A 21,712-nucleotide genomic window follows, 5' to 3' on the forward strand; every position below is an offset into this window, starting at 1 on the left:
AATTTAGCCACAAAACTGTGCCAAACACAGATTATCTTTCAGGTCAATGCTATTTTGTCAATTAAGTAATTACCAAAATTGTGCCTCATACCATCATAGTTACTGGCTTCAGAACAGCTCCATGGACTCAGCCCAGTCTTCAAAGGCTGTAACTGGTCTGCAGTATTTAATCCAGTGACAACAGCAATTTGTTCTTCCTGAAGATCCATCCCAGAAGGATGAAACATGATTTAGCTAAAGAATCAGATGAAGTAAGAAGATCCTAATCCTTTAGATGTCTCTTCCAATAGAGAACAAACAATGAAGATGAAGGCAATGCCCACATCTGGGAAAGAACAGAATTCCCTGGATGGAATGACTGCTATGAGATGTCAACAATGCTGAGGAATTAAACCAAACGTTTACTATGGTCAGAAAAACCCAACAAAACATTGTCATTGGAGCACTTTCCATCCAGGGCTGTGCAATTCCCAGTAAGCACTGGGAAGCCCAGTAACATGTTCTTGGCTCAGACTGGAAGTGCCAAAGATGCTCTGTTGAGCAGATGCAGTGCAATACAAGCAGTCTCTGCAGAAAGTCCCTTTTGTAACACCTTATTTGGGCCAAATCCTGCCATCTTTGTTGGTCAGTGCCCTGGCCACAGTGGGGAAGTCATTGTGTGGAGTGACAGGGATTCTCCTGGACATGAGGTGGGGATGAGCCATGGCAGAGAGGCTGCACCTTGGATCAGTGGGGGAGAGGTGAGACAATTAACACTGGTTTTGTGGTCTCTGATCATCTGACATCTAAGCAAGTCACCTTCTGCTCTCTTTGAAGTTGGTAGACATTTGGTCATTGTAGATAACTGAGTCAAAGGAGAGATTAATCTCATCCTGAATTTGATGTGTGCCTTTGTTGCTGTACCCTGTGCTCACTGACTGTACTCCTTCATTTCCCACCAGCTGTAAAGAGTGTACAGCCACCAAGCTGGACACACACGGATGCTATTTCACAGACACATTGACTGACACCAGGTAAGACCTGTAGAGGTTATTTGGATATGCCAGTTTCACTAGCTTTATAGGTACTACATTCCCACTGTAGTGGTGAGATCTTTGATTCATTTCCTTCCAGTGATCCAGTGTTTTTCCTGGTCTCCTCTTCCTCAATAATATCCAACTTCCATTAAAAAATATTTGGCTGAGGCCTAGGGAGCATGCTTATCTCTCTGTTGCACAGGGACACATAAAAAAATGGTGATTATTTATTCATACATTAATCCTATATATAGCACACATTCATGGATTTGGAGCACTCCATTTCCAAGAGAAATGGTAAACAGAGAGAAACAGATCCTGGCAGCATCTCACACTGTAGGACTTGCAGGGAAGAGAATAGCAATTTTCTGCACATCTGAGGAGCTCAAAGCACTCGGCAAATATTAGAGAATTGAGCCTTTCAACCTGTGAGCATGTGTGGAAGTGTAACTACCAATTAACAGATTGGGATACTGAGGCTGAGTTACATTCTGCTTCTTACTTAGCAGCACCTAAGTCAATAGAAGAGTGGAGTGTATAAACCTGGAGTTCTCTACAGTGAACAACCTTATTTTTGTAACAAAGAAAATTTGGCCCCATAAGTAGCAAATAGACTTAGCAAAAGATTTTCTAAAAAAAAGCATTATAATCCAACTTTGAGCAATTTTATAAACACTAGTGAAGATTTTCAAAGTATTTTGAGGGATTTCTATTTACATTTTACAATAAATAAATGCCTATGATCAATCCCAGGAGGTGGCTTTGATGATTTAAAATCCTACCCTTAATTTCATTTCAACATTGTATTTCAGGGGTAATTATATCAGAGATCACATGAGAAACACTTAGTTCACAAAGACATTTCAATAAGGTCATACTTTAACTCAGTTTTCCCCCGCTTTTGATATTAGAAATCATTGGCATGGTTGATTAGAGATTGATTTGCTTATAACGAAAAATGATTCAGACGTTATGTTTCCACAAAGGGATATCGTTCCTGAAAATCTTTTTATTTTGCTGCTCTGTTTACAAAATGTAGCAAGGACCACTGTATCTTGTCTGTTATCAATTCACCATTGTTGTATTGAAGAGTACCAGATAGATATGTATCATGGAAGAAATCAGCTGTACCATTTATATAGGGCAAAGTCATGCAAACCATGCTCAAAACTAAGCTCCTTAGTTTTGGTAGCATGAAAAAAACTGCATTAGTAAATTGTATGAAATGGTGCAGAATGACTACCACTAATATCACATGCATCTTATGCAGCCATTGGTGTTTGGAACTAGTAAGCTTTGGGTGTAGAGTAAGTGAGATATACAAAGTATGCTTACATTACAAGGAGAAGTCAGCCAGTGACTGCCCCACACACACTTTTAAACTGGCTTGTTTGACGGGGTCCATATTGAATCTGAAATCCCATCTCCTGTAGAGGACAAAGGCATGGAGCCACTTGGTGTGAAGGGGTCTGTGTCTGTGTCTGTCTCCCCCTCTGCTAGGTAGCGTTTCTCTCTCATCCACGCCGAGCCCCCGTTGGGGCCGAAGGGGAAGTCGTCTCTCTCTTGGGAGATGCTGAAGCCGCTCGGGGAGCGCTCGAGTTCCTCGTGGTTGACTGAGAGAAGGGACAATGGAGTATCGCTGTCTCTTGTTAGGCTCCTTCTCTGCCTTGGAGACACCTTGTCTGAGTAAGGGCTTTGAAGGTCCCCATGGGAGTGGTAGCTAACCTGGGAGTCCATTAATGTAAATATAGGCAAAACTGTTGGCCTTTCTGCATATGAAGTTGAGGAAGGTGTGGCTTGCAGTTTGCCAGAGTTTTGCCCACCTATTGATAAAGGTTGTGAGTGAGCCATATGACCCCGTGCTGAGAAACCATAGGGACTGACTTTGTTGACTGGAACCTGCTGGAAGTTGTAAGGAGTTTCACGAGAACACTGCTCAGTGTATTTATATATTATTGTTTTTAATTCAGAATATTTGTTTTCTTCTCTCTTCTCCCTTGCAGGAGAAGCGGTTTCTTTCAATGGACTTATCTCAGCAACTTGTATCTGCAGCTGTTCCATATGATGCATATGCATATCAACAAGAAAATCCAGTTTCTTCCCCATGTCATTTACCTGAAAAATACCAATGATATGATATTGCCTCAATTCAGTTGTTCAAAAGAGTCATGATTCCATACATGTACCATGGCGTGCTGCCATGTTTATTGGTCATGGAGGTTCATACAATAACCGTGACCTTCCCTCAAAGCTGGGCTGAAATGGATAACAGCTGATCCTCTAACTGCCTCAGAATAAGACCTTTCCCCTAACACTACCTTACAGTCCCACAACATGTAGGGTTACATATCAGGACTAGTTTCCTTTCTCTTTGGATAGGGCCCAAGAGTGGACAATCATTTTGAGTCCAGACCCTGCAGGAAAAGGCCTTGCTCACACCAAACATCAGATGTGATGGGTACTGACGCTACAGGAATTAGAAAGTCACACTTCAATATCGTGGTTAGGACCTTCTGCCATACACAGTGACACTGATTCAACAAGTTCAAAAGGCACACTTCCCAGGTAAGCAAATTCTTTCATGAAAAATTAGCAACATAGTTTTGTGATCATTAGAAAAAGATCTCTGTGAGTCTTCATCACCAGCAGCACAATTCTGCCTGGGTCAGCCAGAGTCATGTGGAATTTATATCAGCTCTGTCATTTCTGAACAAGCACCTCAGCCTCTGTTATTGTCATGAAATTTCTTACCTGCCTCTCAACTTTAACAAATTTTCCCATCATACTTTGGTCTTCAGTATCAGCTGTAGATGCTTTGGCTACATATGGTTCATTTCTGGAAATAATTATTAACTCTATTAGTGTTCAATATTTCTTTGTATCACAGTAAGTAATTTATAACAGAAAACAGAATTGCCATCTTGTTGATTTATTCATATAGATCCTTGGAGCCCTTTTAGCTGTTTGTACAAATATATATACACAGGAGTGACATATATACAGGATTGAAAGTCTATTGTATGTGATGCCAATGCATGCCTAAAAAATATAATCTAGATTTTAATTTTTTTTTATGTTTTTGTTTTTCAAGTTTAAAATAAAGATTTAAAAGCACCAGAAGTTCAAAAGAAAATTAAAATTAATCTCCAACTTTTTGGGAAAATTTCAGGTTTGTGAAAATTATTGAGATAGTGCAGTTAGTGGGTCTACAGATGGCCATGTGTTTTTAAATCTAATTCTTTATAATTAGAGTCTTTGGAGACTGAATCTGCGTTTCAAGGATGAGTGTGGCTTTTTTCTCAATTTCATTCTATCAAATAGTAAGTGTCAGAGATTGGAAATGCTGAAAAGAGACAGTCTGGTCTGGAGATTTAAAGCTGATTCCAGAATAGGTTTTCATCTATGCAATTTCCTCTTGCCTGTCCATCAGATGGACCAAATTCATCAGATAAGAAGATGATCTCTAACTAAAGAGCTTGATTTATAACTTCATGAGATTTTGGATTCTCATGATCAAGTTAAACCTTTATAAAACAGTTTCCAAACTGATATTAAAGGAATCAATATCTTCCTAGATAGGTCTAGAAAAACAATTTCTGAGCACTTGCTCTGTAACATGATTTGGAACAAGTATACTCTAAGACTTTTAACATGGCCAGTTCTTCTCTTTCCTAACAAAATCCAAAATATAGCTGAGAATAAATTGTACAAAAAATCTATACCTAAAACATGTCAGATTTCCCACATTGGGTTAGTGGTGATATGGGCTCATGCAATTTTTGCAATCTGCTTTCCTCCCCAAATGATCACTGCCTCTTCCATATACCTAGGTCTCTTTCTTCACATGTACATGGTTTCATATTTTTCCCTGTGTGGGATAATTTATTTTCTGTAAGATTGCTTTTGTTCAGAGCAACCACAACAGCTTTGGGGACAGATTGTTGATGGTCTTGTGTGGTTCTTGATGGATATTTATTGACAGATTGATAGTTGCAAACAACAGAAGAAATGTCATTTATTATTGGACTTTTCTATGTGGAATGCAGCAACACAATAATATGGTGCAACTTTCACACACAGAAATCTGTTATTTCAATTTGTTTTGAGTATCTCTCATCAATCACTGATTTAAAAATGCAGCATTAAAAATCTCTGCTTGCCATTTGGTGGGCACTTCAGGAAGACAACTAATTTACTTTCAAACTATTAATGATTTTTATTGAGCTTTTAAGTGGGTTTACAAGTTACATGTTAGAAAATTAGCACATCACCAATCAAATGCATGCATTTAATTTAAAACCATATTTTCAAACTGTGGAGAAGCTGAGCTGGACAATTAAGAAGCCATTGTTTAGATTTCCATCACCTATCACTCTTAGTGACTTTCTGGCTCAATATTTATCCACATGTATCTCAGGGCAACATATCCCCTTAGTATCATTATTATAACAGTGAATGAACAAAGATCATGTTAATTGGAATGAATTAACTTTTTATTTCTGTGTTGGGCTGTGCTAAATACTAGGTATAAAAGAATTCACCTGGGAGACTGTTGTGAAGGGTAAGAAAAAGCTCCTCCCTTTTGGGATTTCTTATGCTTGGGAGTAGATGGAGGTCCAGGTGTAAAAATCATATCTACTCTGAAAAAAGAAAAGTGCAACTGTGTAAGTCCATCTCCAAATGCTAACACATGACAGAATATGCTGTGCATCTCTGAAGCAAAGGTTCAAAAAGGAAGCACATGTTGATTTGGTAACATGTTGAGGTTCATGATGTGTCTGCTCTCTTTTGGGTCACAATCAATGCACTGAATTGCAATTACCTGGTAATTGAATAGTAATTAAGTAATGCTTTAGGTCACTGTTTCTAGACTTCAACATTTGAAACACAACTTCTTTTCCTTCAAAGGAACCAAACAGCATGATTGTCAAAACATATCCAATAGCAGCTGCTCTTAAAAATGTCAGGAGACCCATCAGATTTTCTGTAGGGTAATGAAAATCAGAACTTGGCAAAAAGTGGAATTGCTGACATTCCTAACAAACCAATAACATTCTGTCAGTTGTTGTTCCTAATTGTCAGCAATATTTTACTCTTTACTAATTATTCTTTTGGCTTGAAAAGCATAACTTTAAATGAAGGTGCATAAGGAAGTTACTCAATTTTTTATTTGGCACAAAAGAAGAAAGATTGTTTGGAATGCTCCAACACATGTAATTATACTTTTACTATATCAAATATTCTTTCATTTGTCATCTCCACCTGCTCAGGTGCAAGTAAATGTCTGTTTATTCAGTTCACCCCCCAAAATGGTCACATATCAATCAGCACTAGTCGACAGACCAGTTATCTGTATTAGTGGACAATCCATGCAGATTCCTTGCATGGTTTCACAGTGCCCCATGGAGTTTTGAAAATGGAACTTGAAAAAGCTCCAGGCAAGCCTCACAAAGCTAGCTAGATATTGGCTCGAATCCCCAGGCATTGCTGACAGACATGCTAAATACTTGAAAAAGAGATAGCCCAGTGCATGGGAAATGATTTTGAAATAAGAAATTACGAAGTTCAGCAGAAAGATCAGAGCAGCTTTTCAAAGCCAAGGTAATTACAGACAAGGCCCAAACGTGCAACAAATGTTGCAACCCCTCAGCCCATTCTTGAGAGAAATGAAGGTGATTGTGTGGCATTTTGCTGTTCAGAGTCACTGAGGGTCTCAGGGAATGTGCTGTGCAGAGACTGAGCACAGACAGCTGCACACATCTGCATGCACATCTGGACACACATCTGGACACGTGCACTCAGGCCCACACAGACTTCCAGCCCCAAGCTCTGACCTGGGCTCATGGATCAGAGGATGAGAAGCACAAATTTTTGTATATGTGCCTCAAAAGCACATAGCAATGAACCTCTTCTGGGAGGAAACAGCTGTGGATGCAGATTGCACCTGAACAATCACAGAGGCCTGAAATTCCATTTTTTTCAGATAGGTCAATTACACCTGAGTGAAACCTTCTGTGTTGATGTATTTTGGCACTTTTACGGGATGTTTCACTAGGCACACATCATCAGAGAATCCAGCCCAAAGAAAAGTTAATAAAGAGCAACTATTGCTTTTATTTATCATCTGTAAAATGGGGAGAAGGAGAAAAAGTTGATCCTGATCAAATAAGGCATGGTCAAGGAAATTCACAGTTTTTAACCCTCATGTCCTTGTTCTAAATCTGAGCCAGTGGTCTCTCCATGCAGTTATCCCTGCTAGCTCTCACTTGCCTTTTGTCTTTGGGAAAAGGTTTTCTCATGGACCAGCTACATCATGCAAAGGCGTGGCTTCTAGGTAGTCTTGTTAGGCCAATGTTTTCATTTTGTTCATATTGTTCTCATAGGCCAATGTTTTCATTTTGTTCATATTGTTCTCACAGGCCAATGTTTTCATTTTGCCAGCAAAGCTATACATTTACCAGAAGATTCTTACCTTGCCTGAAGGTATTTTATTCTGGAAAGCATATCAAGATGCCCTGCTGAGTATTGCTCTATCACATCCTTTACATCATAAGGCCTCAAAGTCTCCTTGAATTTTTTTTTATAGAGACGAAACTGTAGTATTCTGTGTAATAAACAGAAAAAATATTAATTTCTTGCGTAAATTCCATTATGAAAATTTCCAGTTTTTTCAAAATATGGATGAATTCTCTGGGTGTTTGTAAATTTAAGTATGTTATTTCTAAACAAGGCAAATATAAAACAAAGAATCTATAACATCATACCATATTTGAAAATTTATAATAGTTGGCTTTGCATAATTAATAGTCTTAAAAAATGGTTTAAAGCTTCAGAATCACCATCAAAGCTTGAATTTGAACAACACAAGTCACAGGAGATTTTGAAGCTGTGAAGCTGAAGTTGCTTCTTCTATGCTTCAGTCTATTAAAAAGCAAATTTATAGTATATGCAATGCTGAATCATTTTCATCTTAGTTTTAATTTTGCACCTGAGAAAGTTTTGGATAGGAAATGCTAATTAGATATAAATGTGGAAGTTAAGAAGTTAGCAGCAGTTCAGGTTGTGAAGAGGGGAAAACTCTTTAGAACTGCCTGAAGTGTCCTTGAAGACAACAGCAGTATCATATTGTTTTTGTTGTTGTAATGATAATAATATGATTAATCTTACTATTGCTATAAAATGAGCTAGTAATTAGTAACAGGATTCTTATAACAAGGAACACTGCTGGCCAGAGCACTTGAAAAATGTTTGGCGTTCATTTTTCATCCTTTTCTGTTTATACATTACATTATATATATATATATATATCTTGGTAGATTAAACCAATAGAAGAAATATATTTAAACAATGAAATCTTTATTTTCATCTGGTTTAGACTTGGGTTCTGGATGTTTGCTTTCTCAATAGAGTCTCCAGGTACTTGTTTGTCTGAACTGGGAAATTGCTGTCATCTGTTAAGATTCTAACTTGATTTTTATTTAAGGTTGGTGGGTTTTTCAATGTATTTAAAGCCTGTATAAACTTTCATTTAGCAAAGATAATTATATTACAACTTTTTAAGGGCTGCTGATTCTTTAACTCTGTTGCTTATAAATATTTCAAGGTTTCAAAATTATACCTGTGCCTAATTTTGCCAAATTAGATATGGTAACAGCAAAACTACAAATTCAAAGACTTAAAGGAAAAATAGGGATCACAATGTTAGCAATTCTAATTTAAAGTCTCCTTGATCATGACCCCAAAATCCATTAAGTGTTTTTGTCTGAAAGAATTAGTCTCAATTAATGTTCAGGATCTGGGTAGCCTACACAAGAAAAAAAATCTTGGCTCCTGATTGAGTTTAAATGGAAATTGCATGAATCAATTAGATTTGGACAGGATGTGGGGAAGGAGTTTTTCAAAAGTAACAATAACATGTTTGAAAGAAAGCAGCTATCAGGGAAACAAAGGGAAAGCTGTGGAGAACAGGGATGAAGAACCTTCCAATGGGAGGGAAGAAGTCATGGGTAATATGAGCAAAGCCTGTGACACTTGGCTTTCAGCAGCCTTTAGAAAACTTAGAATTTTTAGAAACTGATTCTCCTGCACCCAATTCAAAAAGAGCCAGGAGGTTACATAATATGTATGTAACCATACATATTATGGTTATATACATATAAATATATGGTTATATTTTTATTATCATCTTCCTTGAAGTTTTTCTAAGATAAATGTGAGACACTCCAGACTTGCAGTATTTCACCTGGAAGGTGGACAACTTCTGGAATAAACAGCAATTGCAATGAAAGCAGAGTATTTTCCCATGGGGGAATTTTTCAAGGGAAGAGAGTCAAAAGTACTGCATCAAAGAGTAACAGAGCATGAGTGAATGAATTCTATTTGCTTGATGTGCTAAACACATGATCAAGGATTACTAGGAGTTTTCTAAGCCTAAGGAATATCTCTTGTGATGTGAAAATAGAGGTGACACATGTCACAAGCCAAAAACTGCTGAAATGGAGACCTCAGCATCTATTAAAATATGACAGCTGAAAAGTAGGTTGCACACTCATAATTGTGAATAAAGAGTTGAGTCAGCTCAGATTTTTTGTTAAGCAAAAGTTCCAGTTTCATATAAATATTAGTCACTAAATTAAGAAAGATACATTTCTATAACATTTTAACAAGGAACAGTACAAAATATTATTTTATAATAAAAACACTGTGGAGTATCTTGCAAAATGACATGGTCAATATTACTGAAAAACATTCTCCTTTCTGCATACCTTCAACAGACTGAATAGGGTCTGTCTCATGTTTTTGAAAACACTAGAATTATCTCATCTATTTCATTAAAAAAATAATAACAGAAACAGTGCATCAACATGTAGCAACATAGTAATGTTATTTCCTGAAGCATCATCCTGCAAAAAGACATTTACCTGACAGCTCGGATGGCTGTCTTGAATGTGGGGATCATATCTTCCATAGGGAAATCACTACTGTCACCTCTGTCTTCTGCCATGGGTTCCCCTGTTCCTGCATCTGCAAAGCAGGTCAAAAAACCAGATGTGTGAACATCTCACCACACAATATTTAGAGGAATGTCTGGCTGAATAAAGCACTACATAAAGTTAGTGCAATTTAATAAAGAAATGTCTCTTACAGCTTCTTTCACTGGTCAGGTCTTGAAAGGGTTTTAATTATTTTGGGACAGCTGTAAGACACATTATTGAAGGACCTCCTTTCAGATTCCAGCATTTATGAAACACTTGGAACTTGTCTTCCTTTCCAATAGATCTTTGCCCAAATTATTTTACATAAAGGCTAAAACAAGTTGTAAAGCCACAGGACAAGTTCTCCTCTCACTGGCATGACCTGGAGCTCATGTATCTTCATAAAGGAGAAAATCAAGTTCCTGGTGTTGATACCCAGGCTACATCCATGGTAGCATGTCCAGCATGCACTGGTGCCAGCTGGCATAAGAAAGGGGAACCTGTTATTTGAAGACCATTTTGATGTTATGGGCAAGAAGAGGAAAATGTGTGCTCAGGGAAGCTGAGAGGAAAAATGCCCTATAATGTTGCATGGAGACCCAAAGGAAACCTCTGAGGGGCAGCAGACTTGGGGAGTGAGGGGGAGGGAACAAGACATTGATTCTATAAACGAGGTTTAATGAGATGACAGTGAGGGTATATTTGAGATGCCTGCACACAGGCTGTTGCAGGGCTGGATGCAGTCCAGGAGTGAGCTAGCTTAGCATCCTTGCTCATAAACCAAGCCATGGTGGTGTGTGCTTTTTGGGGGATACTGATTGACTGCCCAGTGTGCCCACTTTTTCCAGGCCAAACAGGCTGAAGCCAGCACTGGCTTTACCCCATATCAATTGCTGGTTTTGAGAAGGGCTGGTGTCTGATTTCAAGCACTGTCTTGCCTGGACTCCAGGACTCTTTTTCTTGGGCTTCCCCTAACGTACTACATAAAACCAGGTACCAGACATCCTTATCCCAGAAAGTCACAAACCTTCAACAGAATATGCAGAAGAACAAAGTAAAATGAGGAGTACAGGGGATGCATAGAAAGAAATCAACACAGATGGGCTACCTTCTGAGCTTTGCCAAAAAGCGTATGCTTTCATTCGGAATGCGGTGCGAAAACGCTCCTTATTATTCAAGACAACATTCTTAGGCTCTTTTGAAGGACTTTCTTCAATGGCATCTACATTCAGAGGGGTAAATAGCTTTCCTTTAGTATTGGTACCACGAACCCGATCCAAGAGACCCAGCTTTTGGCTACAAAATAAGCAAAAGTAATCATTTTCCTCCTTTGTACACTATTAACTTGTTTTCATGATGCTTTAATTATATAATAGGCTAAATAATTGTTTTGTATACAAGGACACTGCTGGGGCTACCATAATTACCAATGTCTCTGTAAGCAACAGTTAAGGTCCACAGATAATGAACTGCTTTTTATGAGCATTTTTTGGTATCCATGTTGAAAATGTTTCCAGAAGGCCATGCTATCCTCTCTATGCAAGGTGTCACAGTGCTTCAGCTCACGTAGCACACCTGAAGCAGTAGTTTTATTATAAAGACATGAAACAAAACTACTGCCATGGGCAGGGATGTCATTCACTAGACTGAGCTGTTCAGAGCCCTATTCATCTTGGCCTTAAATTACTTCCAAGGATAGAGCATCCACAACATCTCTGGGCAACCTGTTCCAGTGGTTCCAGTGGGGAATTTATTCCTAATGTCTAATCTAAACCTGCATTCTTTCAGTTTGAGGCCATTCCTCCTCATCCTGTCACTCCACACCTTTGTTAAAAGCACATCTCCCATTTTCTTGCAGTCTCCCTTTAGGTACTAGAAGGTGCTCTAAAGTCTCCTCAGAGCATCTCTTATCCAAATGTAACAACCTCAGCTTTCTCAGGCAGGAATAAAATAAAGTCAGATGTGCTGTGAACCAAATAAATCACCAGCAAAACTCTGGCAAGGTTTTGCCAAGCACTGATTAAGGACATGGTAGTGAGGATTCCCTGTCTTCTCTGCACCATGACCTACAGGAATTGTAGTGAAGTGACAAATTTTATTCCTCTGATTATTTCTTGCACTGTCTTTCCTTTTAGAGATTGACTGTCTGAATATATTTGTCCTTCAGTGACAACACAGAGATAGAATTTCATCTACCTGCCATTTTACCAGCACCATTAACACTCCTGACAGCCTGATGACTGTAATGATCTTAAAGGTAAGCACTAATACCACTAAAACAGCAACAGGAATAGGAATTTGCCAGGGAGTTTATCAGCTTATATATGCTCTGAACACTTTGTAGGTGATAGATGGTATAAATATTTGATTTTCTAGTTCACTTTCCTGCTCAAATATTTGTTAATTGCACATTTGTTTAAAACAAACAAACAAACAAACAAACAAACAAACAAACAAACAAACAAACAAACAAACAAACAAACAAACAAACAAACAAACAAACAAACAAACAAACAAACAAACAAACAAACAAACAAACAAACAAACAAACAAAAACCAACAACAAAAAAAAAAAAAACCAACCAAAAAAACCCAACCAAAAAAACACCAGATCAAGTAAATTGAGTGCAGGGAGGGAAGAGGCTGTTATAGCTGGGAGGTTTTTGAGAGCCACAGATGAGAGCAGAGCTGGAGGATCAGCAGCCATGGTTACCAGAAGAAGGAGTTAACAGGTGAGGTATCATTGCAGGATGCTCAGCTGCAGCCACTAAACCTGCTGGCAGGAGAGGCAGGCGTGGGGAGGGTCCACTGTGCAAGGACATAGTGGCCAAAGATGGAGATGTGTGTGCAGACCTTGCAGCTGTGAAAGAAAGACCCATTTCTACCTCAGAGCTCTGTCTGTTGTAGTATCCCACCACAATGGATTTTATCTGAGCATTGAGCATCATGGCTGTTGCAAGTTTTTGTGCTGTTTGTGTTTTTGGGGGTTTTATACATGAATTACTGGGGTTCTCATCTCAACTGTCTGTTTCTGATTAATATATCTTTGACCCAGGGAGTAATGAAATGTGGGATTCCCTATCAGAAAAGTTGCAAGAACTAAACCTTTGGGTGTGGAAAGCTTTTCCAACCCTTCTGATTTTTCTTTTTGATATGAAAATACTTGTGAATGTAATTTCTGCAGCCTAGGAAGTCCAGACACTTGCCCTGTCATTGCATGGATGAAGTGCACGTGTGTGTGACTACTGAAGTGACAACTAAGGAGGAGTTGGGTACAGAGACACAGATTTAGTCCTGAAGAGTCCTCCTATTTCCAGGAGATAAAAACATGGATTTGAGTGAAGAATCACAACAGTCTAAATGAATGATATCTACATTACTCAGACTTTGCCCTAATATATTTCCTGAAGAATTCATGGCATGGGGGAAAGATGCACAAACCGCAGACAAATGTATGGAGTAAAAATTGTAGAAAAAGATGTTGCTTGTTGATATTTGTGATAAGATACGTTTTGAAAAATCTCACATTTGAGCTTAAGAACTCTTTAAAAATTAAAAATTATTAAAAATGCAAAATGGCTTTAAAATATGTTAATGCATTTTAAAATATAAAATAGCTTTAAAAATTATTTCCAGAGTTCTTGCTTTTGGGGTGGAATCTTGATCTGCTTTGCCCACCAAGGTTCTGCCAACACTGAACTGATGGTGAGTGCAGAGTCCCAGCAAGTGATTTCTACTAACTTAAGCAGATCCTGCACCCTCTTTTCTGCATCACTTTCACGTCTCTGTTTGACCACTTTTGAGAGCAGTACTGCTTTACAAGACAGATATTTCAATTCTCTGTGAAATTTGGATTCTTCAAGCACTCAGCTGCCATACATAGGGCAAATATATACAGGAGAAGAAAACTAATGAGCAAGTTTGAAAAGGGCACTAAATATAAAGGTTAGGAAGTAAAAGTCAATGGAATTATTTGCATGTGGAATTTTGGGTGGGTAAAGTAGGGAAAATAAATTCTCAAGTTTCATTAATAAATCAAAGTCTGAAGGAGGAATTAATTTTGAGTAGTATGGTCAAGAAGAGTATAGAATCATGGCACATCACCACTGAAAACAAATTTAATCCAAAGAAATGCACCAAAAATCTAGTTAAGTGATAACAGAGTCAGCCAGGCAATATAAATGATGGGCCCTTGATGGGCCTCAAAGGTGTTAGAGAGAGCGAGCTTGTGAGAGTGACAATTTCTTTAATATAAAGAAAAAAGAGCAATGAGGCACAGACACCCTGGTGGTGATCTGTGCAGACTGAAGGAGATTGTGGAATAAGATAGAACAAAGGAGAAACCAAAGCAGTTTTAGGATGAGGAGATCTGTTCTGTGATAATAAAATGACCAAGTTTGTTTCTGGGTCTGAAAACACTGTGCAACAGGTTTGTTGTGGAGATCAGCTTTCTTCTCTCCAGGTGGGAGGATTACAGGTCACTGACAATAGATGATTGATAGATGAATCTCAAATGAAAGGAAGAGCCAAGTGGTCACATACTACACACTGGCTTCGAGCAACGTACTAAATGTCACAAGATCTGAGTTAGTAACTCTATGGAGAAACTCTCAAGAGAAAAATATCTTTAAGGAACAGAACCTGAATGGCAAAGAAGCAGAAAAATAGGTGAGGCAAAAGACTGCTGTTGTTTGTAAAAAGCCGTTTAGTACTACATTAAAATAATACATTTGTCATTACATGTGGCCTCTAACTCTCTCTCCAGAAACTTGCTTTGTTCTTCAAAACACATATCCAGCTGTCCCAAAGTTTGCCCCTTAAAACTCCTGTGATAACTGCCTTGCATACCAGTAAAAAAAGAGGCATAAAGTGAGGTGAGCACCTGTAGGGACCAGACCAGAAGGAAAAGGGTCAGTAGATGATGCAAAGTATCCAATATATTAATACAGTGGCTTTTTTTTTAAGTATAGGACAGCAATATAAGCAAGATATGCAGAAATCTGTCATAGAGCTATGAAAGACTGGGACTTAACAAGATTTTATATCCTCCTCATAGATAAAATCTGAACAAAAACTTCCTATGCATTCAGCACAAAACCCTGCTTATTTGCAATGACATTTTCCTCTGCATATGTTGGCATGCTCATTTGTGGGGTGGGGTTTCTTGGTGTTTTCAGTGTGGTGGGACTTAAGGTAGATAATGCAAACTGAAAACATTCCCAGATTTTCTTTTCAGAGTTTTGCAGCTATCCCTGCTGATAAGAGTCAGTTTAGGAAGAAACTATTCTCCAAAGACTGTTGCTTGAGCATCTTAGGTTTATAAGCTAGAGCTCATCTGATCTGTTTTAAGCTGTTAAAGAAGTTAAACTTCCTGTCTAAGACTACTCTTTAGACCCATTTCTATAGTCAGTGGGAAATCAGCAACTCTAACCAGTGAATGAGGAGAGTGTGGTTCAGTTTGGGACAACTTTATACTTGGGGAACTTGGCTCTTATTGACTACAGAAAGATCTAGATGAGAAATCCAAAAAGCAGGTCTCTAGTTTAAGTTAAAGTTACCTGAGCTGAAGCCTTCCTCATTAATTGAATCCTGAAGGTTAACACTTGAAGTAACATTCAGGTTCATAACAGTATGTTTATGCAGCAAATATAGACAATTGTGTTCTTATCTGGCAGCCAGAGCAGTAAAATCATCAGACAATAATTCATCAGCTTCACATCAAAATATTTTACCATGTGTTGTATACAAAAGAACCCCAAACAAAACCCAAGCTTCTTTCCAGATAACGACTGTCATGAAGAAAAAAAAAATGGACTTTATTCCCATTTCCAAGGAATGAAATCTGGGTCTGCTGGGGTTGTAGTTTTCATTGATCTTTTCAAAAGTACTGAGGAAATGTTTGTTCTCATGACATGATCACCTCCACTAAAGCAGCATGCGCACGGCTCGGTCCCAGGGCGTGAAGCATGCGCCGGTCACACCATCCTTCGTGAGCGGGGCTAGGACAGTGGTTCCCACACACAGGGTCATGCACTGCTCTCGTCTTTCAGACTCCCCATTCTGATGTTAGCCGCTCTTCTTCCCCTGGGAACAGTGGTCCCACTTCATTTGGCTTCCTTACATTCAATAAAATATGATTCTCAACTTCCAGCACAGCTCCAGAAACTGGGGAGATACAAATCCACCCCAAAGATGCTGACAAAAAATGCAGGGTAGTTTCTCTGGCTAGCTTGGATAAATCACCATTTCTTGTCTTGCACGCTATTGCATCCTCTCTCTCATGGGTTCCAAACCCTGTGTCTTTGAAATGGGGACCCAGGATGAGAATTCCTTAACTCTGTGGTAGATACAGATCACCAGAAAGGGAGGAAATTGAGAGCAGTGCAGTTTCTTTCTACCTAAAGAAAAATTCAGCTCTTAAATTTTTGGTCCCCAAGAGCAGTGGGAATTATTTTGAACCACCTGAAAGATTATTTTGGTCGCTTGATATACAAGAGATGGCTGGCTTCTGCAGCACATGCCCTTGTTCAGAATAAAGAGTGGGAACCACTGAACTAGATATATTTTCCAGAAACAGTCATGCAAAGAAATAATGCATTTACATCCCATCATGCAAGCCAGATACTCTCCTCTCTATCCTTTTCCTAGTATTGGAGTTTCATAAACACATGGTACGTGTGTGAGGAGAAAAATAGTGAATTAATTCTAAGAGTGAACCAAACAGTCCTCTGCCATGGATTTACCACTTTCACTGACAAGGACAAATGATAGTCAGGAGATTTTTCCATATTTTTTACAGTTTAAAATCACTAGATGTAATTAGTCTCAGGTAACTGGAAGCAGAAGGAAGTAATGTTTACTCCAGCATTTTTGTACCTTATCAGTTGAACTTATATGAGTGAACTTAGCTTTGGAAAATCAAACATTCTGAATGAGGTTTCCAGAAGTATTCCATATTCTGCTTTGAACTCTTCCTAATGTTATCTAATAATCTATGTAATCTAATATTATGACAGACATTAATTCTGCAGTGAACCTGTTCAACTGATCTCAGACAGTCCATGAGATTTCTTAAGATAAAACAAAGAACATTCCACATTTCTGAAGTAATTCTAAACTTTAACCAATCAACTTTCCCTTTTATTGAGTAGCATTCTTTCCTTCAGAGAGGATCTCACAAAAATGTTCTATCCCAAAATAGAGCTACAGCTTCCTGAAAACTAAAGACTTCACTTTGCACCTTGAATCTTGAGGCCTCAATTTGAAAATTTCTAATGTGTGAGGAGGAAACATCCCTTCTAAGTCAACAAATTTCTCACTCCTTGATGGTGTACATCCTCACTGGTATTTAAGGGTGGGTATGACTCGAAATCCAGACTGACCTGCCATCCAGATTATCTGCCCATAAACTTGAGCACAAATCAAAACTTCAGCTCAACTTTGATGCCCTTCAGAATCAGAAAGAGATTTTATATACACTAAAGGCCTTTGCTTAGCCCCTTCTCTCATCCATACTTTCTAAAGGGATTGGAGATGGATGAAAATAAACAATGTCACATAAATCTATGGGAAGAATAATCCAAATCAAATTAATTGTGAAACCAGGATGGATATTTTTCATCAATGGATGCAGCCATTGTAAGTAGAAACCATACAGACACTGATTCACTTTTGGCTTCAAAGTGAATGTATTATGTATCAAGCACTAGAAAGCAAATCAAACTGCTAAATCAAAGTCTCTTGACTATTTTGCATGGGCCAATCATCAAATGAAAAAATGGAGTGCTTTTACTTGCTGCTCTCCAAAAGCTGAAGAGCTCCAGCTAGAAAAGCTGAGTTGCAGGTTGATGGTTTCATGTTTGTGGAATGAAGTTGGAATGAGAACAACCAGATAAAGTTGAATGACAGCAAGGTGTGGGCTAGAGTGCACTACTTCGCAATTCAGTCAAAATATTATTTCTAATGATGTGTCTTTTATATTCCTGAAGCGCCACAAGCTATGTCTATGTCTCTTTGCAGGAAGGTAAAATTCTTGCTCCACATCTTAGGTCACAGTTCAGCAAGATATTTAAGCATGTCACTAACTTTATTCAGATGGTCAAAAGCATCCACTTGTTTTCCATTTGCTGAACCAGAACCTGCAAATACACATGCAAAGATGTTGTTCCACTGAACTCAAATTCAAAGTAACTTGCATGAATTGTGTTGGCAGGGTTGGGACCACATAAGAAACAGTGTTTAGCTCTTATAATACATTTTTCTCACAGTAAATTTCAAAATTCTTTGCAGACTAGGCTAGTTTAATTTCCATTCGATGGAAACAGAGAAAAGTACCTGTTTCTAAGCAGAGTATTGGGAGACTTAGGATAATATCCCACGTTTTCTGAACAGTAGAACAATTAACTATTTGCAAAGTCATGCAACTTTCTTTTTATGCTTAATAAATTTTCAGTCTTATTGTCCCTTACTTTTGATGGTGGCTAGGTGAACTACTGTAGTAAAAACAGAAAGTGCAGGCAGAGAATGGCATGCAAGAAATATGAAAAGAATAAGGCTCAACTGTTACTTGAACATATATACCTAAGTTTTCTTGTGAGGCTTGATCCAAAGAATGACTCCCTACTAATCATGACATTACTGTAAAGTGAAGAAAAGTTATTAAGAAGAGACATTAATGATTACCCATGAAAAGCTCTATGAAAAAGAATGGGAGCCTTTCATTTGTATTTAATGTAGTGTGCAGATCAGAGTTGCCTTTTTTCTTTCCTGTTTTGGGCAGATGTATTAGGATGAATAGCTTACAGCGAAATTGTATACCTTGCAATGTAGGGTTTTATTTTCATTCTGTTTTCAGCATTGGCAATACAAAAATGCACCACATTTCATGAATTCTTTCATACTCATGTAATAGGAAGGACAGGCACTCATTATACCACTTTAAAAAAATCAAATCAGCTTTTCAAAGTCACAGAAATATTATTTATCTTGTAGAGATAAGGAAACAGGGATAAATGACTTTTCTGCAATCTCATAATAATAGATCTAGGAATGAACATGCTCTCCTGATGTCAAGTTCTAAAGCTGGACAATGAGGATCAGGAGAAAGACCCTAAGAGAAAGTTCAAAATTCTTCACTAAAGTGCCTGTACATGCAAATTTAAACTCTGGTCAAAGTCAGTGGAACAGCTGCTAACAACAGCACTGAAAAATCAGGCCCCAATATTAATTCCTGAAACATAGACATAAAAAGTTGCTCAGAATAAAAATATGTCTGGCAAGCAAACATCCATCTAAATGTAGGTCAGGCTCCCAAATGTTTGCTGAATGATTGCAGAAATGCTGCATGCCTGCAGACATGAGCATTAGTATCTCTTCCTCATAAATCTCCCTTCTGGAGAGCTGAACAGATGAAAAAGCTTTGCAATACAGGGAGAAAAGCACTTGCTGTCTGAGATTTCATGGGGCTGTGAGGTTTAGGCATTGACTAAAGGAAAAAAAAGCTAGCGGCACCTCTGGCATGAGGTCAGTAAACTCCTCATCAGTGAGCCACAGAGAGCACAGCCCAATTCCTCCTGGGTTGGGGGACTACACATAGGGAAGATGATGTTCTTAAGAGCAGCATCACAGCTACCACTTCACTGTTTACAGGACAGAGTCGAGCTCCAGTCCATTGTCCTCTTCATCATATCTCATATCTTCACAGCTTTATTTTAAAGGGAGCTTCAGTAAAGCCTCAGATTGCTGACAAAATTTACTTGATTAACCACTATGAAAAGTCCTTCCCTGCAGCCTTGCCTTGGGATCCAGCTTCTGAAATGGACTTTTCCACTCATTTGTGACCCCTTTGTTCCTCCCAAATGGTCTAAGAACAAGGTCCTGTTATCTGTCTGTGACTTCATCATGTCAGGTCCTGCTTCTTTCCTGATCCAGGAGAGATCCTAGAAGGATCTGTCATGGAGTTCAACTCTAGAACTGTGGAGTTCCTAAAGAGCTTTCACTCTACTCACTAAAAACTCTGCCACTTAAAGCACTTCCCATCCTCAAATTTGTTGGCCTGACAGCCAGGCCTCATTTTTAGTTTATTAAAAGCTTCTGTGAAGATTTTGGACCAATTCTTCTCTCTCCTTTGTCAACCATGGATCAGACAATGCAATTGATTACTGCAGCAGCATTACTACTTATTTACTTTCTCTTTAAGTACTTAACTGAAGCCAGAATCTGGAGACTGAAGACACTTATGGGCTGTTCTCCCCTCTAGGATCCCATTCCCTTATTGCTCATTTACTCCAATATAGCCAAAGCACAAACTTCAGTGGAGTACGAGTAATTTCTGTACTAAATCACTGCAGAGGAAAGATTTTTTTTTTAATTATCTGGTTTGTAAATAAGAGTTTTATGAGAGATGGGATGTGGTACTGTCAAAACAACCAGATTTTATGGCTCAATCACATTTCTACTGAAGTCAGTGGATGTTCCCACAAGTACCATCATATGTCTGTTTACCTGGAGGGTTTCCAATCCTTTTCATTGAATACCTCATTCCATAAACACATTTCTGCTAGCAGGAAGGCTCCCATGCAGGTGTACTGATGATTTTGCTGAGGGTTATTACATATATAATAAAATAAAGCCAAGTTATATCAAGCTAGAATGAGGGGCCTTGGGATTATAGTTTTAAAGATTTTGAGCTGTGAGTCATACTTTTCCATTTTTAATTCAGTGTGTTGACATAAAATGATTTCTACTGCCTGAAAGCTGCAGGAACTCAGAAATGCTGCAGGTGCAGGACCTTCTCTAGTGGGGCTGTGATCAACAGTGAGCTGCAGCAGGCATTCTCTTACCTAATTTTAATCTGCTGCTGCATCTCAGCCAGAACATTTTGACTCAAGTTACGGAATTACATACTCAAAAGGATTTCAGCTCCTAAGCTGTTCCCTACCTATTAAAGACCAAAATTCAGCTGTTACGAAGACTGGAGATGGCTAAAATCTCCAAACATCTGCATTAATGCAACTGAGCTTGCTCATGACTGCTTAGCCTGGGGAGTGCCATGGTTGTGAAGTACTTAGGGTCCATGGGGGTTCACAAAATGGGTACCTCCCACCCAGTCATCTTTGAGGTGAGCTCATGATTTTGGTGGTAGGAGGAGAAAAACATCCTTTCCCAATAATTTGTCACTAGAGCTCTTGCCTGAATTGTAAGTAAACTTGAGATAGGTTTTTCTTCTCTGCTAAATGAGGCTTGAACCCCAAAAGTTCCTAAGATAACAGCAAGTGTAATTGTTTTTTTGGTCAACTTCCTTTATTGAAGTTGTCACGTGTTGCATGAAATGTTTAAAAAACAAGAAGCAAAACATAACTTTTCATTAGGCCAAGGACTGGAACTCCAGACCTGACCTCCAGCTCACAGTTTTCAAATGTAGCTATGATTCTTGTTCCTTTTCTCTCTGCTGCAAATGATGATGCAAACTGAAGTAGTTTCAGCACTGTGGAACTATTTATCCTTTAATTGCTGTTGAATTTTATGGTGGGTGACCCATTGATAGTGTTTTAACATTAAGTTTTGAGTTACAATTATTGTATGTGCATTTGACTCTTCTACTTATCTGAAGAGGGTTATAAATATACCATTTCCATTTGAGACTTTGCAGGTTGGCTGACAGTGGCTGCAGTCTTCAGTGACTGACCAGTGGATTGAGGATTCCTTAATTCTCTTTGCTTG

The 21,712-nt window shown here is 38.5% G+C and overlaps 1 protein-coding gene across 1 annotated transcript in view; it reads right to left on the bottom strand.

Annotated features, from left to right (window-relative positions):
* Positions 1-2,393: 2,393 nt before the first annotated feature.
* Positions 2,394-21,712, bottom strand: part of KCNQ3 (potassium voltage-gated channel subfamily Q member 3) — a 185,217-nt gene continuing 165,898 nt past the window's right edge. Inside the window, 6 exon segments of the mRNA XM_041488085.1 lie at positions 2,394-3,131; positions 3,768-3,852; positions 5,558-5,656; positions 7,489-7,620; positions 9,938-10,040; positions 11,100-11,287. Coding sequence (XP_041344019.1) covers positions 2,394-3,131; positions 3,768-3,852; positions 5,558-5,656; positions 7,489-7,620; positions 9,938-10,040; positions 11,100-11,287 — 1,345 coding nt within the window.

Source organism: Pyrgilauda ruficollis, unplaced genomic scaffold, assembly GCF_017590135.1.
Source record: "Pyrgilauda ruficollis isolate IOZ18807 unplaced genomic scaffold, ASM1759013v1 scaffold87, whole genome shotgun sequence".
Lineage (NCBI taxonomy): Eukaryota > Metazoa > Chordata > Aves > Passeriformes > Passeridae > Pyrgilauda > Pyrgilauda ruficollis.